The following is an 18771-nucleotide window of genomic DNA, read 5'->3' on the forward strand; positions in this document are numbered from 1 at the left end:
AGTGTTATTATTGGGAAGAACAAAACACTTGTGGAGGAGGAGAAGATGATGGCCACACTGTAGTTATATGATGAAAATGACATCAAGGACAAAGTTGTGTCTCCTTTGGGAGAAGGGAGACAGGAGTGCATGTTGAATGTAGGGATAGACAGGGTGAGGAGAAAAGAGAAGGCCAGAGAATGAGGAGGCAGAGATCCCTATGGTACAGAAGTGTGAGACCTAGAAGGAACCTGGATTAAAGAAGATTTACCCTAAGTCTTCCTATGATTCTGTAACAGCACAGAACGAATACTGGTCTGCTAGTATTTATTCACATAGTGATATGACTATTGTTTTTCTGGTGTTAAAGCTGTACTTAAGTAACTCACTAGTATTACGATCCAAAATTACAATGACCTCTGCATGGCTGCTGGTTTCATGATTGGCCTACAATTGCATGAGCAGGTTTCAGGAGTTTTTGCATTCCTGTCTTACATCACTCCTTGAAGTAGATGGTTAAAATAAAAATGTTCAACTCAAAAATACAGTTCTGTTTTACCCAAAACTCACAGGTAAATGGAAATCAGACTTCTTTAACATTTTCTGACATGAAAAGACTTAAGTTTGATTTACAAAACTAAGCTGGTGCTTTTTTCCATTTCTGTCTTATGGGCTAGACCAGGATTCAACCTTCCTTCCCTTTCTAATTCAAAGCAAGCTCTGACTGTCTCTTACCTAATCACTGCCTCCAGGCTAGTCTGATGAATCTGTCCACCTGTCCTGTGTAAGTATCTCCCATTTGGTATAAAATAAGTAATTAGCTGCTGGAACTGAATGATGGCATCTTGTCTGCCAAGCACATTCTTTAATCAATGAATGATGGACCCATTTTCATTCCGAGAGCCAATGAAGATACAACTGCTGTATACAAAGCACAACGCCTTTTAACAGGAGTACCAGGAGAAGCCATACTTCCCTTTCTAAATTGCAGTGGGTAGAATAACTTCCCAGAAAGCCAAGCAGACATGTAAAAATACTTAATTAGGCAGATCAGACCTCTGAGCCTTAATCCCAAGTAAGTTTTCTAGCAAGTCTTCCTCATTTTTTTTTTTACTTCTTTTATCAGAACCTCTGCTTTCATAATTTTAATTTTTTAGGTTACTGAAAAGAATAATTTCTTTATTATACAGTCCTTATCTGTAGATGCCTATATTACTACTGGATGGGATCTGTGTTATATTCTTCTGAAATCTTTAAAACAGATACTATTATCTGAGGAACTTCTATGTCATAGGTCACTCATCCAAAGCAGTGAGCTAAAAGCTTTTTCTTTCTACCTCATATGGATCAGAACACCTTTTAATAGCACTCTGCATCCGAACCCAATTTTGCAATAAAATCTGAGCAAGACTGGTTCAAAGAAATGTGAATGGAATCAGTCACATTTAGTTTACCGGGTAAACAAAATTTATATCCTTTCATACAGTAAAACCTTTGCTAAATAGTGTGTGTACCATTTCTCTGATGTACTACACTTCCCAGAATATTTAGATAAATAACTATGACAAGATTTTTAAATCTACGGAGGGGGTAGGCATAAGTATGTGTAGGCAGGCTATTCCAAGTTCAGCACTCGGCTGTCTTTTTGTCAAAATATTTCTACAGATGTTAGTACTTGAAAGGAAGCCTATTAAAATATGATATGAACCAATAAATAATCACTGATGCTATCTAAAGGATAATAATATGTAAACTCTATTCTTAATATCATAATTGTGAAATAGATAATAAATCTATATCATAGATCATCGAGATAATGGATCATCCAAATAGCACACAAAGGTTATGGAACAAAAAGAAAAAAGGGCTAGCTCTCTTTTCTAAAGGTCTTCTTTACTTGCACTGAAAGTCCTGAAATTGTGTCAGTGAAAGATAATATTTTTTTCCAGTTTCTGAATTGTCTGTTTTGTTGACTTTTTTATTTAAGATCATTGTTTCCTCTGCTGTCTCCAGTGGAAATATGAATGCATTCTGTGAAATGCACTGTAGTGGCCACTCCTGAAATCCAAATCCAGTTAGCTGCAAGTCTACAAAATGGACAGGCAGATGATGTGCAAGGTCCTAGGAATGACTGTTCAACCTTGAATTATTTAAGATGTCACTGCCAAAAGATGAATAGTTACATTTCTGTTTCCAAGCATGTCAGCATTTCTGGAAATTTGCATTGCTTTTTATGCAAAATAACTTGATGGATTTTAATGGTATGCTTCTGGAAAGACCAATGACAGCAAAATAATGTCCCCTGTTATGTCTAGGCACTGGTCTAGAGCCATCCAAGCATTTTAAATGTGGTTGCAAAACAGCCCCAAGATAATAGTTTCTAACCATCAGAGAGCTTCTTTTTTTTTAAAGCCAAGACATGCACAAGTAGACAAAATTCAAGTTTTACGTCCAAACCTTAATGCATCTGTCTTCTACTAGAAACAGTTTTCAATCATTACCCTAAAATTCTCCCATGAGCTGGAAATTATGTGATAAAACATAGCTTTAGCCAAATAGTTCTTCTGAATGAAAAAAAAAAAAAAGTAAATTCAGGGAGCATAACCTTAAAAATACATACCTTAAAAATAAACCCAACTTACTGCTGACTTCACAAGACACTTGAGAATCATCTTTTGCTTGCTAATATCAGAATAAAAAAAAGTATAAATTTTAAAATTCGATTGTATTTTTTTCTACACTAAGGCCTTACCCTCTAAAATGTATTTCTGCCATATTAAAATAAAAAGGCATACTATTCCTTTGACTAAAATGATTCACATGTGAAATCACTTTCACAGGTACTCTGTCACTAGAGATCAAAAGAAAGAGACAGGAAAAAAATGAAGCACAATAACCTTACAAAATATGAATCAACCCCTTCACTTACTTAGTTTGATTCCATAAAGCATAATTTATATTAAGTAATTATACAATTTCTGTCACTTAAATATTGAAGCAAATATAACCCATTCACTCTTTCTTGCAGCTTACATCAATGGTTGGAAACAAGCCCGTTGTCCACAGAGCTAGCTCAGACCAGTCTAATGCTTGATGAGTTAAGTTTGACCACTAACTTCTAGGAAGGATAAGCACATCCTGTCTTTTTACTTAAAGAAATGTCTTTTTACTTAACCAGCTCTTGTGTGCGTGAGCAGCTGAGAGAGAAAGGCCATCAGTTCCCTTCTGGACCAGGATGCATGCCTACAGATAAACAGCTTTTATCCACTCTTTTCTATTCAAATGCAATGTTGTATTAAACCAAATCTTCATTTAACTGCTTGAACATTGTTGCTATGGAAGGAAATCGATGTACTTTTGCTTTTAGTCTTTGACTTATTTTTTCAGATTTTGGCAAGAATCAAACTTTGGTATGAAACATTCATTTTAATATTTATGAAAAATTTCTGTCTTTAACAAGGAAACATGCCTAGTAATGCAGAAAATCAGTGTACTAATGAAGAGTTAAGCAAGACATATGTGAAAAACCTTTGGAAATAAATTTCTACTAATAAAATAAATCCAGCTCATTATTCCTTCTAGCTATAAAGAAAATATCAATTTTCTGAAGTGCCTCATTTTTCAAAAATGTGGGCCAACAGATACCTGCAGGTCAAAGAACTCTGACAGAAATATATAGTGTTTAGAGGGTTCCCCTTTGTTACATTCCTCATTACTATGAGACATGCAAGGTGGGAGTTCCCCACTGAATATCTTCAAAAGCACAGGTTCTGAATAAAAAATTCCATGTTCAGCAGGATAGTCAGTGGTTTTTCATCACTGGATGTTTGTATCCAATCCGAATCTGTCTGTCTCCTTACAGGATCCTCAATTAGACGAAGGTGTTTCGTGATATATTTTTTTTGGCAAGCTTGTAATGTATTATTAATCAATGTAGCTTCTTCCAAGTATTAATAATATATGTTCTCCCACTTCTGCTGTGAAATCTTTTTTTTTTTTTTTTTTAGCTTGTTTAGCTGAATTCAGAAATAAACTTTATTCTGTGATCATTAACATCTTCTTATTTGATAAGGTAATCTATAGCATGGCATCTTTGGTATAAGCCTTTTGGGAAACTGGTCCTGAGTATGTGATGGTAAACACTTACCCTGCAGCAGTTAGTATTAAAGGACCTTCAGGCCCTCTTTTCAGTCTGCACTTGGACTTCCTGGCTTTTTTGACCAGCAATGAGTAATGTGATAGTGGAGGTCTCAACTCCCAGCAACAGTGAGGGCTTATTAGATCTCCCCAGGCCTGAACTTGGAACTTACCTGGACCTGATTTTAAAGGCTTATTTTTGCTTAATTTAAAATTCCATACAATCATCCTTTTAGCTATAGTAGTCAAGCCAACGACAAAGTCCATTTTCTGTCAGGAAGTTACTCTGAATCATTGCAATGTTTTCCAAGAGCAAAACTGAAAAATACAGTTACTATAAGAAAAAAATTAATACTCAACTTTTTTTCTGTCAATTATTTTTGTCTACTTATAATTAGCTTTTTGTCTCTGAATTTCAGGCCCACTATACATCATCTCACATACTGCTTAACGAAATGGGACTGGCTAAGTAAATCCCCATTGATCAGGATTTTTGCTTTTACTGTTTTGATTAAGCAGAAGTCCTTAGTTTACGAGAATATAAATCTGTAGCCTATAACACATCCCCTCAAAAAGAACGTTTCAGGTCTGCCTTGACCAAACTTGTCCAGTACACTGGAGTCCCCATACTGACATTTTAGCTTGTAAGCCATGCTATATATTTATTATATTCAATATCAACACAAACCTCCAATATTATTCTGTTTTGTTGAAAGTCACTGCTCTAATTCAGCTTCTGTGGCATTTGATATAACAGAAAGAAAATGTTCTCAACTCTGTTAGCATGCAAAGCACAGGGCAAGCTTGGTCTCTGGTGATTTTTTTTGTTTTCTCCTTCATAGCAGCAACTGGGCAAAGATATCATAACCACACTGCATGCATTAAATGAGACCTCAAGGCTACCTTTTTCAAAGAGGATGGTATGTTCCATGATTTCCCTGTGAATTTAAAACTGACTTGTGTATTTTTGCAACACCATAGTAGTTGAAGGCATACAATGAAATAGAAAATAAGTAAGGCCTTTAACGGCAAGTAAAGTAAAATCTACAACTGAAAATAAGACATGGGAAAGAGAACTGGGCCCAAGGAATTTGCCAGAGCATTGAGTTTCTCAGTTTCCAGGCAGCTACATTATTTCCTCTGGCAGCTGTGGTACTCTTCCAGCAGCAGGGTTTCCAGCTGAAAGGAAGGAGCAGACTGCAGTGGTGGGCAGTTTAACAAGCACTAAGCATGAGGAAAGTGGGAATGCTGGTTCAAAGAGACCTTATGTGACAGTTTGCTTGTTGACCAGAACCGGGGTGTCTCACAAGCATTTTGACAGGATGTCAGGAAACACAAGGAGGTGCTGGTGCCTGTAGGTCATCTGACAAAATAAGGCAAGACTGGGCAGAGGTCTTAGGCATGAAATCAAGACTGGTGAACTAAAGTTGAAGTTAAGGACATTCATAGTAGCATAATCTGAAATTGTGTCACTCTGTATGGTTTGTGAGACAAAGATGGAAGGGTCTTTAAGTGCCTGTCTGAGAAAAAGGGTAAGGAGAAGAGTTGCACATTACTGAAAAGTAGGGGCACTTGCTAAATAATGGGTGTCCATAGAGAATATACAAAATTCATTTTGTCCATAGGAAAAAGAGGCTTCAGAAAGTTGAAGAATTTATCCATGGGATAAAAATTCAGGAAAATTATCAGGTGCTGGAAAGCATACAATTGAAAAATATGTAAAAGCACGCAGCTCAAATAAAGGATGCAGTCACCAGAATTCTGCATTCTTCACTGAAGGTGACGGTAGTCTAGCAGGAAATGCAGAAGTGGTAGATCATACAGAATCAAACTAGGGTCCTGTAAAGACCAGAAAGCAAGACACAATATAAAGCCAAGGGTTAAAATTTGAACTAGTATGGGTACCTTTAACGCCTAATGCTACACAAGAATATCAGCATGATAGGTATGTTCTGTGAGAGAGAAGAAAATCAGTCAGGCAGCACAGTAGCAAGGAGCAAAATACACAGTAAAGACAAAGCAAGTCTTATCAGTGAAGGAATAACTGTAGTTCTTAAAGGAAGCTCTAAGTCAAACCTAGAGAAGAGAACAGTATTAACAATAGCTAGCCAGGAAAAGTTCATTAGTTCTTGTAAACTTTACAGCAACAATAATGAGCTTAAATACAATATCTGTTCAGGAGCAGTAAGAGCCAAAAAAGAAAAAAAAAAAATACCTAAAAATCAATATAAACTAGGGATAGTGCTAAAGAAAATCTGAATGTGATCGCTGAGACAGTTAAACCACTGTCAGTGGTGGGGATACTAGCTAGGGACCCCATTTTGTAGGGCCATAGCAAATGCACAGCACCCATTAAAAAACAAGTCTAAATGGGTAAACAACATAGTTAATAAAAGCAAGAACACATCGTTCAAGGAGATTAAGTTGTGTCTTAAGGAGGGCAATAGAAAGAGCCATAAAATTTGCTTTAACTATAAAACCACAAGTAAAGAAGACAAAAAGAGTTTGAATAAATCTCTGGCAAACAAGCTAATAATAGTTGTTTTTTTTAAGACATTTGGAAGCAAAAGCCTGAGGGGAACTGTGTAAAGCCAACCCAAAATTGAGATACAGAAGTACTCAGAGAAGGTAAGATCACAAATGTTTAACTTCATGCATTTTTTTCTTTGTGCTCACTGTAAAGTAGCTGGGGAGTTTTTCTTTCCTGGCACCCTTCTTTATGAGGGACTTATGAGAAGGATTAATTAGATATAGAAGCAGTTGTGGAATGAACAGACACAAGAGTAACAAATCATTGGGATTAGCTGTTACACGTCCAAGAGCCTGAAGGATGAAATAAGTGAACAATGATATGCAATATTTTTCTTCAAACCGCTACAGTACAAGAAGGTTTGAAGGACCTAATATAACACTTATTTTTTCCTGCAAAGATTTCCAGGGAGCTCAAAGGAGGTAAGGATAGATATGACTAAGATGTGTGGAGCAAAACAGTAGGAGCAGGATTAATGGATGCACAGAGAATACCTGCATTGAAAAAAATTCAACAGAGTTTTTACAAATAAAGGTCACATTTTGCAACACTTTCTGAATTCTATGTAGGGACAGATTCAAAACAAAAGAGGGGAAGCTGTTTGTTGTGCAATACATGATTAATCTGTTCACCTCATTAACATAGGATGTTGTGGACTTCAAAATTTTACGGAAGTTTCAAAGCAATAGGTAACTTGCTGTAAGAAAATACATTTATTTGTTAAATATGAAGATACAATCTGGGTTAATAATTATTAGAAACTGAGGAAATGTTCTGGAGTATTGTTTGGCCTATTCTTATGTATACTTTCTAGATGTCAATGTAAGAGACAAAAGGCAGGGCCAATGGATCTTTGTCTCAACATGGCCATTCTTACATGCCTGCAGAAATGCAATATATTTTTGTACTGAGGAAAAGAAGAATACTTATATTAGAAAAATCCATGAAGTTCAGGTGTGGTTTGGCACCTAAGGAGCATTTATAATACTTAAAGTTGGATTACAATTCATGTGCAAGAAAAGAGATACAAAGTAAAAAGCAGCCATGGTCTTGCTGCAAATTTACGCAAATATTCTAATATGAATTTGCCTTACTAACAACTTCCACCAGCTAATTGTTTTGGCATAGTTATCAAGGTTTATGCTTGATTAGTGTCTGCATTTCCAAGGGACAGAATATACAAAACTTCGGTAAATCTAACGGAGCAGTAAGTGACAATCCTGCTAATCATAAACAGACTATGAAACACTTTAAATTAGCGTATTTCTGAAAAGCTTCACTTAAACTAATTGATATGAAATGTTAAAAATTGTCATTGAATGGTCACTATTTTGAGGCTATATATGTTTTCAAGGACAGATACAATCTTCCCAAGAAGTGTAAAAAATCTGTTCCTGATTATCATAACAACAATGCTCAGTGCGAGACAGTCCTGTCTTCGGTACCTGGAAGTCTTAGGTTATAATGACTTTCCATCATTTGAAGGGTGTCATTCAGTTTCCCTTGACAAAAACAGTATTTACTATATAATTTCTGAGGTCTAAATGAAATGAACTCTTAGGTTCAGGCTGGTCCTGTGGAATGCTGATATATTTCCTCTTAAATCTTCAAAAGTCTTACTTTCAATTTGAGCTTTATATTATTTAAAAGAACAAGAGTATATTCTAAGTTTTTTTTTCATCAAATACTATTCCTCCTGGATCTCAATTCCTTTTCTAAAGAATTTTTCATATTAATATGTCATGCTTAAAATTAAAATTAGTGCATTTGGAATACAACATACTCTTAGGAAATCTGGGCGGGTTGTCATTGACATCCGTGAGAGTAATGTTTACAGTGGTAGTACCAGCTAGTCCTCCCAGCTGTCCTCCCATGTCCTTGGCTTGAATTAGAACTTGATACTGTTCTTTCACTTCTCTGTCCATATTTGGCAAAGCTGTTCTTATTACACCTACAAAAAGGAACGGGAGAGAGAAAGAACAAGTAAACAAAGGGCTGTAATTGTCTATCATTACATTTTAATACTGGATCTCTTGGACCAAGAATCGAATTCTTCCTAAACGATTCATAAGAAAGGAGCTCACACAGAAAGATGCAAATCACTCAGGCTTTTCAAAAGTGTGCTTGTCAGCTATTCAACCATTCAAAATGAGTGCTGTGTCTTTTCAATCAATACATGATCTGCTGAAAGGTAATGGTGCATTTTTACTAGGGATGTGAATGGTGTGAGCATAGGTTTGTCACACCAGGACTGAAGAACGCTGTGTTATGCAGAGCAGGGCAATGTAGGAAAAGATACCAATGCATTTCAGAGACTGCATCTTCAATTGTTTCCATCCAGTCACTTGCCATTAGGCTACTGTAGGCCAAGACATATCCTTTCGATACAAAATGACGTCTTCATTAGAAGACTCTCCTTTACTTGAGAAAGTTTTCTTCATATAGCATGTAGATGCAATGAAAACCATAAAAGTTGCCTTAAAGAACAGCAATTAAAATATCATGGTATGTCATTACCCAAATGCATCTTAATCTTCAGTGATTTTGGAGAGCTGATGTCTAAATAGGTATGTCATAATGTCCCTTCTGATATGTTAATAATGTAAATGATAAAAGACAGACTTGCAGAGAGTGAGAAGGGATTAGCTGATAACATAAAAAGCTGCAAGTTTTGGACACTCAAGTCTTTCTCTTGAAAATAAATGTATAGGAGAAAATGCATTTCTTTCCTTGTCAAAATTTTACAAGTGCATATTATATTGCAAAATGCTATATATTTAGCAGTAATTTTCAGAAAATGGCTAGTTGCAGACTGGTGCAGACAGCATGCACAATTGACAAATAATTGGATTTTATTTTATTTTTTAAATTAAGCATGCTTCTCTTCTAAATTATTATTGAATTAGAAAATATTATTTTCTAGTATTAAACCATTCATATTTAAAAGCAGTCTTTTCCCCCGGTGATATAATGCGTCTGGAATTATAAGAAACAAACTTTAAGGGTCATTCTTTTCTTTATAGCTACTATACTGCTGCTGTGTTAACAAGAATAGGAACTGCCAGCTTATAATATTTGCTCAGAGTCTAGGAATAACTTGACCTAAATCTGCTATTTCTGGAACCTATTAAAAATTCCCATTGAATTGAACTGTATAACAATTTCTCTCCATTTGTGACACTGATAATGATAAAAACAACATTAACTATTATTTTCCACTTCAGTATGGCATGCACAGCTTGTTCTAGACAGAAATCTTAAATTTTAAAACTAAAAATTTGTTCATATTCATGTGATATTCATGGAAAAAAAACACAAAACAACAGAAAACTTTTTCTAAATAGGATAAACATTACTAGTTTTCCTCTTGAATCTCTTAATCCATATTTTAGCATTGTGAAGACTACATATTCCTCAGTATAATATCCTTGGTATGCTCATTCTAAGGAGAAAAGAGCTATGGGAATTATGGACTTCCCTTGTTATACTATACAAAATAACAGTAAGAAGAAAAAAACTGAAAACGGGAAGATAGTAGGTTGTGAGCAGGAGATGCAGTTTTTCTGATTGTTCTACCTCTTTCAGGTACAACTGAGTGGCTTTCTCAGAAATATTCCATATGGTCTTCAGAAAATGAAGAATTTGCTTTCACTCTAGTAGTAAAATTCCCAATCACTCACTGCTTATTCCTGTCTAGAAGTATAAAGGCACTCTATACATTTTAATGTAAAAAACCTCTTTGTCTCCAGAAAAAAAAAAAAAAATCTATGAGAATAATTTTCATGTCTAGCAGTTCATTGGCAATTTTCTCTTTTCTACCTATTCTATTTCAAAAGTGCAGAGAGCCCCCTGAAAATTATTATTCCTACCAAAATCACCAATTCATATTGGCAGGACAAAGGTGATTTAAAGATATCTAACCAGTAAACAAAACAAAACAAAAAAATGGAGGCCAAAATCCCTGGGAAAGAAAGTACTACAGATCTTGGTATTCCAGCTTCAGCTTCATGAAAAATATCCAAAATTTAAACCAAAGGCTTATTATAATATAGAGGCCTTACATGCATGTAATGGTGTTACGAGTGTTTTTAAATCCTTCTGCCTTAAGATTTACAGTAAAACTTGTTCAGCTCTAGAACTGAATAGATTCATTTGTGTTTTTTTTCTCTTTTCAAATGTCATCAATAGCAAACATGAAGGAAAGTCTGGTCTCGACAAGGCTGCTGACAGTTGAAAATACTATATGTGAGACCTGGCCCAGAAGATATGTCTTGCAAAGCTATTAAGCCATAATTCAACAGGAGATGATCCGCTTATGTGGAAGAGAAAATCCAAGTTCTGGGAAAAACTTCCTGAATAAAAATTAGTATCAATACTCCTGCTGATGCCAATTTGGATTTCAAGAATATAACCAACATTAGAATATGGACTAGACTACTGAGTTGAAGAAAAAATTGTAGACATTTAGACATAAATAAAATTATTGACTTCATAAACATATCAGAAAACAGAGTGTTTGTCAAAAAGATATTTTAGTAGCAGAACGACATACAGAGGAAACATAAGGGAGGTTATCTGTTTTAAAAGTGCTCTATGTTACAGAAAACTCACATGGAAATCAGAAGAGCAATTTCATAGCATTAAAAGGTAACCCTACATATAAGATTTGAGGCCTTAAAATGTGCAAGTCCAACAGCTGTTCCATAGGAGGGACTGTAATGCATTTTACTGCCCTGAAAGAGCAATAAAATCTAACTCTCTTGCTTCCACATTGTTTGCTCATGTTCAGCAAAGCACTGCAAAAAACTAGAAGGTCAGTAAAGAGAAGTAAACAGGCAGTTGTGACATCCAGACCCATAAAGGTTAAAAACCATTTTAAGTGTACTAGATTCATATCAGAGTAAATATTTATCACCTATCAGGAATGATTTGAGAAAGCATCATCACAGAATCATAGAACACCAGGTTGGAAGGGCCCTCAAAAATTTGGAGCAAGTTCAGAGGAAGGCCACAAGGATGGTAAGGGGGCTTGAGCACCTCCCATATGAAGACAGGCTGAGAAAATTGGGGTTGTTCAGCCTGAAGAAGACAAGGCTCTGTGGAGACCTCATAGCAGACTTCCAGTATCTGAAGATGGCCTACAAGGTTTGAGAGGGACTCTTCATTAGGGACTGTAGCCATAGGACAAAGGGTAATGGGTTTAAACTTTAACAGGGGAAATTTAGGTTGGATATAAGGAAGAAATTGTTTACTGTGAGAGTGGTGAGGCACTGGAATGGGTTGTCCCAAGGAAGTTTTGAATGCTCCATCCCTGGCAGTGTTCAAGGTCTGGCTAGATGGGGCCTTGAGCAACCTGGTCTAGTGGAAGGTGTCCTTGTCAAGAGGTTTGGAACTCAGTGATCTTAAAGTCCCTTCCAAACTGAACCATTCTGTGACTCTATGATCTGGTCCAACCTTTCTAGGCAAAACATGACCTAGACTAAATGTCCCAGCACCCTGTCCAGCTGAATTTTAAGTGTCCAGCATTGGGGAATTCACCATTTCCCTGGGGAGATTGATCCAATGGCTGATTCTTCTCACTGTGAAAAATTTTCCGCTTGTGTCCAGTTGGATTCTGCCCAGGAGTAACTCATGATATGATACAGCAAGTTAAAGTGCCACAGGAAAAAAAAAAAAGTTATTCTTCAAGTACTAACAGCTTTTTTTTTTCTTTTTCTCTTTGGGAAATCTGTACTAGAACTGCAGTTGTGGCTCCAGTTTTTCTTGCCCCTGACTTCCTCCTCGTTCTTTAAAAAACTGAAATTAAAAATTAAGTATAAAGGCAATTCCTTTTATTCCCCCAGACACTTGAAGAAGTCCCATTCCAGTTTGAAAAGTAAAATCTCTCACTGTGAATTGCAATACTATCTCCTGCTAAGCATGCGACAAAGTAATGTGCCCATTGGAGATAATGCACTAACAGCCCTGTGAGGCTCTCACTGCAAAGCTACTGCTTTACCAGGTATTGATTGAAGGCTTGGCTTCAGGAGCAAAGATTTGGGAAGGGCTTTACCCACGCTTTCTACAACTACAATGACGAAGTGCATGTGGGATATGCAAATCTGTTGGAAAAAAGGGTGCTTAGGCAATCAGGAAGTGTCTGACAAGGACTGTCACTCCTGAGCAATCTCGAGCTACCCATGTGCTGGTCCACCTGCATGCAAGGCTGGATCTGCACCTTGTTGCCGCAGAAAAGATATGGACTCAGTCAGAGATCAATATGATCAGACAAAAACCCTTTATTGCAAAGCCTTAACTCCTTATATACTATTTCTTACATGCACTTACAGTGATTTGGCATATTATGATTGGATACATGTCTTGAAGACCCTTAGTGACTAACACACAATTGGTTAAGCACAGGTGTGAGAACTTGACCTCGAAAGCTTGCCAACAGTCCACAGTTCTCATTAACTCAGTGAATTCCAGCTTCTTCTTATCTTGCTTGCTTAAGCTTCCTCGGGACTCTCATGGCCTTGGTGTATCTTTCAGGATTATTCAGAGTTTATGTATCAATTATCCATTCTCCCTTGAGAACACTGTCTCCACACCTTGTCACCTGCCTTTTCAACCCTCGCCTGTCCATACAGACAAGTGAGAGTAAGCCCTAAAGGCTCTTTAACACACAATCGAGCATTCAAGTACAGCTTCACTGGAGGGAGAAAATGTTTGCTGGAAGTGTCATAAGGACAACTGTTCCTGTAACATAGGAGGATGACATAATGCATGGCATTCACAATGTAGGTTATTGGCTCCTTAAATGAATTACTAAATATACGAACAAGAGTGACATTTGGAAATACAGGACAAGATATCTAGTTAACATGTCTACCAACCTCCCAAATACCTTAGTCTCTTTAAATGTATTATCCTTTTCTGCCCACACATCCAGTAATTACAAATAAACAACCACGCCTCAGGAAAAGAGGAGGATAGAAGATGATTAGCTGTTCCACAGTCTCAAATGAGCTTCATATAGAAGAATAGTCATTGCAGAGAATTTCTGACTGTAAGTTCAGCAAGCAAAAATAGAAAAAAGAGTACAGACACTCAATCATCAGGAAAAAAAAAGCAAAAGTAGGATGCATGTAACATATACAGCTTTAGCTATAGAGAAATGGTAGAATAGATGGAAAAAAAAAGTATTCAATGTATACATATCTTTGATATTCCAGGACTGATTAGAGGAGCGTGTTTCTTTTGTTTCTACAACAGATTGTAATTCATTCAAAAACTAGTAAATTATTCAAACTGAATGATGTGCAAAGTTACTCTAATGGCTTCTGGCCATATCAGCCCTTTACATATTAATTTCCTGATACTGCCCACATGAATCAAAATCAAAAGTTTAAAATTTCCACTGTTGCTGATAAACTATTTACCTGTCTTTGGATCAATTGAGAAATATGGTTGCCCCTGAAGAATGCTGTAAACCACTCTAGCACTGTTTCCGTAAGTGGGATCATCAGCATCTGTCGCCTTTACTTGAAGCACATATGCTCCTGCAAAGAAACACAGGTAATCACACTTTCAGTATGGAGCAGTGATCAGGGATATTTCAGACACATTAGGAACACATGTTGCTAGTGGATTCTGTTGCAATTCTTGTTCCACTGGAAACAAGGTGAGAATAAATCAGTTGATTCTTCATCTCCATGCTAGCAGCCACGGAGGTAACAACCAAGGCATAATGGGAAGGAAAGGGGAAGCAGCCCACCACCAGAAGATACTATAAACATTTTATGATGCATGCACTATTTACAAAATCTTCTACCCAACACATATAGGGCGAGCTCTGGGGAAGTGAAATACTGGAATTTGAAAAGAAGTATACCCCACACTTTGTGAAAAAGTAGACAATTGAGAATACAAAGTACGTGGGCTGCATTTAGAACAAGTTTTTGGTCAAACAACTTCTGAATCTGCAAGTGGACCAATTTGTAAGTACCTTAAGAAACTACTTTAGCAGTCTGATAAAAGGTGGAATTCACATTCCATTGAAGACTTGAGTCTTTTTGCCTTTCCAATACAGTTCAGTAGGAAACAGAAGTACTGTGGAAGAAACTTCCCATGACACACTATTTTCAGCCATGGTTATAGACCAGACCTAGTGCAGTTTGCTTTATATTCTGACTTAAAGGGGACTGACCAAGCAAAAGACAGAAATTCACTGTAAATGGCAACAGTCTTGAAGAAACGTCCTTCTTATGGGTTCCTAAGCAATTTACCTGCATTTCCCCCCTGCCCCATAATAAAAATTTTACTCAACCTACAGTCTTTAGCAAAACAAACAGCCACATAGACAGGCTTTCCCATTAGCTTTGAAGAATTAAGCTTCCTATGATTTTCTGTGCAAATGAATGTTGGAATTCGCATAACCTAAATGAGAAGCTGCACAGGGAGGAGGGTTATCCCCACTGTTTTTGTTTTAAGGAATGTTCTGCATTTCGAGGTCATCTGACACTTTTTCAAGAATATACAACACATATTCTTCTTTTCAAGAAGATACAACAATACTGCAAGCACTTCAGGACTCCTACTTTTATGTAATGAAAACAGGCAAGTTTCAAAGGATGTTCACAGTCTTAAAAATTAACCTTAATGGACTGCCAAATTTTATTTCTGGGTGTGCCTCATTGAGACATGCTCCACGTGAAAGGTCCTATGACATAGACAGGAAAGTAACTGATAGCAAAGGCAGCTGTTTGGGAGATTATTTTTTTTTTTCAGTCCCTCTTTACCCCCTCCCACTGCCCCCCAATCTTCAAGAGATATTCTTTCTATCTCCTGAAGAAGACATAGAAATATAAGTGTAATTTGACTAACAATAACTTTTTAAAGTCAATAAGCTGATCACGTTTTTAAGCTGAAGGCAAGTTTCATTAAAATAAACTTCTAAAAGAAAGAAAAGATTAGCAACGAATAAATGAATTAAAATAAACCACTGATATGGATTCTGTTAACTAAAAACCCAAGAGACCACTTTCTTGACTTTCTGGATGTGCAGGGTGAAGAATGGTATGCATTAGAAAAGACAGAAGTCCAGGTTCAGTGTAACAGTAGTGGAAGCAGTGCCTACTTAAACACTTCTGCTTTTCTTTACAGAACACATAACCATAACTGACTATACATTAAATAGCTTAGGCAAGCCCAGCTGGAGGAATACTCTTTCTTACTGGAGTGATAGACAGAAGCTATTTCACGGCTTTTACCTATCTCTGTTCATAAGGAATATCTTTGTAATAGGATCTCCCACTTTCAGCCCCATCTTCTGCTCCAGAAATTCAGGGAACCACAGCAATAATTTAGTTCTACTCCAGTGTCAAAGACGAAGGAGGAAATGGTAGCTTTCAAATTTTTCCTTCTCTTCCCCCCCCCAAAATGTACATTCACTGCAAATGACACCTTTGGGCCCTTAGCGTTGTAGAAGAAAAAGCAAGATATCTTTTGTTGTTTTTTTTTTTAGAAAAATCTAGTCTTTTTTTAAAAAAACATCACTCTGCTTTTTCCACAGAAAATAAACGCTACATTTTAACGTATTTGCTGCCTTCTTTCCTTCTTACAAAATTGTTCAGCATTCCACTGTTTTGACCATACGCTGGTGAGTTTTGCTGCCTTCTGAAGCGCTGGAGCAAAGCATCAGACTCCCAGGTGCTGAGATCTGAACTGGAGCTGTATGATTGAGTGCTCTGGCTGACAAGTGTGCTACTTCAGGACTGGTTTAAGACAATAAACTGCACTTTTGCCAAAAAAAGAAAAAAAGAAAAAGGTGGTGCTGTCAAATATTCCCAAGTACCCCTAGGACTAGGGCTCCTAGTCAGACAACCGGCTGCTCAGTTGCTACTTAAGGGAGCTGATTTTAGTTTGTCTTCTGAGTACTAACAGACCTGCTGGACTGAGATCAGAGGAGGGCCACGAAGATGATCAGAGGGCTGGAGCACCTTTCCTATGCAGACAGGCTGACAGAGCTGGGGCTGTTCCGCCTGGAGAAGAGAAGGCTCTAGGGATACCTCATAGCAGCCTTCCAGTAGCTAAAGGGGACTTAAAAGGAATGCGGAGAGGGACTTTTTACAAGGGCATGTGGGAAAGGCTTTAAACTAGAAGAGGATCAATTTAGCTTAGATGTAAGGAAAAAATTCTTTACTGTGAGGTTGGTGACACACTGGCACAGGGTGCCCTGAGAAGCTGTGACTGCCCCATCTCTGGAAGTGTTCAAGTCCAGACTGGATGGCACTTTGAGCAGCCTGGCCTATAGCAGCAGGGCTGGAACTACATGATCCCTTTAAGGTCTCTTCCAGTCCAATCCAGTCTATGATTCTATGATTTATGACAGAATGCATGGATTGGCAACACTTCAGAACATGAAAAAATTTATGATGTATACTAAATTAGCACAAACTGAGAACTACTGACAGTATATTAATGAGCTTGAGTTCAAACAGATTTAGGTAAGAAATGCCAAACTCAGATATTCAAGCAACCTTAATTTTTCTTGTTATGGTGTAATTATTCACATATATTTAAGATGTCATGTAAGGTATTGAATGTGCTATTGGGTGTATTTTTAATAAGTAAAGTTGGTAATTTTTCATAAATTTAATCCATACAGTGTTTCAGGAGACTGAAGTAATGGATAGATACAGCAGTAAACATGTTTATCTAATTTTGCATATTCAAAGCAAAGTTTCTGTGTCTGGGAATGGATTTTGGAGCTCATTCCTTATTCCATCATTTGTATCTTAACCCCACAGCAATAGCAGCATAATAGCAGTCATTTTCATTTTCAGTGCAGCGACCAGCTCCCCTACTTTCCAAAAGTGCTGTGACTAGCTAGCAGCTCCTGCTGTATCACCAGCAGAAGGAATTTTTTACCAATACAAAGATCTGATGAAAGAGCGTGAGCTAGAATTAGTGCTTTCATGATGATACTTATGGCAGAGTTCATGTCACCTATTATTAGACTTCTACCATGTAGCCATCTACATTCACACCAGGCATCTGCAGATCATTCTGCAGCCACAGCCTGGGCACAGGCCACCTGGTAGCACTCGTCTGCTTGTGCCAGTGATGCAGAGGCAGATACGTGAAACACCACAGCTGGATCTGTAGCTATGGTTAAGTTCTCACAGAAAAATGGGCACTGAAACGTGAAGGAAGCCTGATGGTCCCTGCACGTACTGATTATTAGCAGCCTGAACACATTAGGGCACTCAGGTATATGCTCCAGGTACATGCTCCAGGTAATTCAACCTTATTACAGATAAGAAGGGAGAAATGTTGATTTATATAATAAGTTTTATTAAGGAAGACATTCAAAGTAATTTTAGCCTGATAAATAGCAAGCACTGAATATGAAAAATAATCCATTTCACAGTGACAGCAGTTTCAACTGTATTAATTCATCTGTCAGATCTTTTACAACTACCAGATAACATGTAAAGCTTATATTTTTATAAGAGGTCAGGCACATATTAATGTGCTTCCAGTCTTTTACTAACTTAAATATGTACTTAATGTTCTAAAAAGGTTTTATGAAATTGGTTTCTCATCCTTTCAATATTTTCAAGCATTGCTCATTGTATCTAACAAGCTTTCTATTTTATTGCAAAGCATAAAATCAATATGTTTTTAAAAGTAGGCTCTGAAATCTAATTCTTTTTCCCAGGCAATAATACTGGGTTCTACAGCTATAAATCTTTAATGTACAAAGGTAGTGATGGAGGACCACACTTACTATAGCTCATGACATTGTAACTAAAACATGTACTTACATTACTACATGAGCTAATCCAATGAACAAAAAAATACAATTCTTTTTGTTGTTTGGAAATACCTTATATAATAGTCAGTATTTAAAAAGACATCTTTTTAATTTCTGATATGCAATCAACAAATATTTGATGTAAGGCATTAAAAAATGCAGAACAGAATTATGTGCTTTAGCTGTTTTTTATGGTTTACAAATTAAAAATAAAGCTAAACCATTCACACAGCTCAAGGAAATGGTACAGAATTTTAATGAAGATTTTATTTTCTTTAAATGAATACAGACAGTATTGAAGACCAACATATTGTAAATAGTCATT

General features: G+C 36.8%; 1 protein-coding gene across 4 annotated transcripts in view; it reads right to left on the reverse strand.

Moving 5' to 3' along the window:
- Positions 1 to 18771, reverse strand: part of LOC134163125 (cadherin-12) — a 550087-nt gene that overhangs the window by 62563 nt on the left and 468753 nt on the right. For all 4 annotated transcript variants that reach the window (XM_062617684.1, XM_062617681.1, XM_062617682.1 and 1 more), the window contains exons 5-6: positions 14068 to 14187; positions 8430 to 8597 (exon numbers count right to left, since the gene is read on the reverse strand). In XM_062617684.1, the coding sequence (XP_062473668.1) occupies positions 8430 to 8597; positions 14068 to 14187 (288 nt within the window). The remainder of the gene's footprint in view (positions 1 to 8429; positions 8598 to 14067; positions 14188 to 18771) is intronic.

This window comes from Pezoporus occidentalis, unplaced genomic scaffold, assembly GCF_034315485.1.
Source record: "Pezoporus occidentalis ecotype Australia unplaced genomic scaffold, CSIRO_AGI_Poc_V1 ctg2, whole genome shotgun sequence".
Taxonomy (NCBI): Eukaryota; Metazoa; Chordata; class Aves; order Psittaciformes; family Psittacidae; genus Pezoporus; species Pezoporus occidentalis.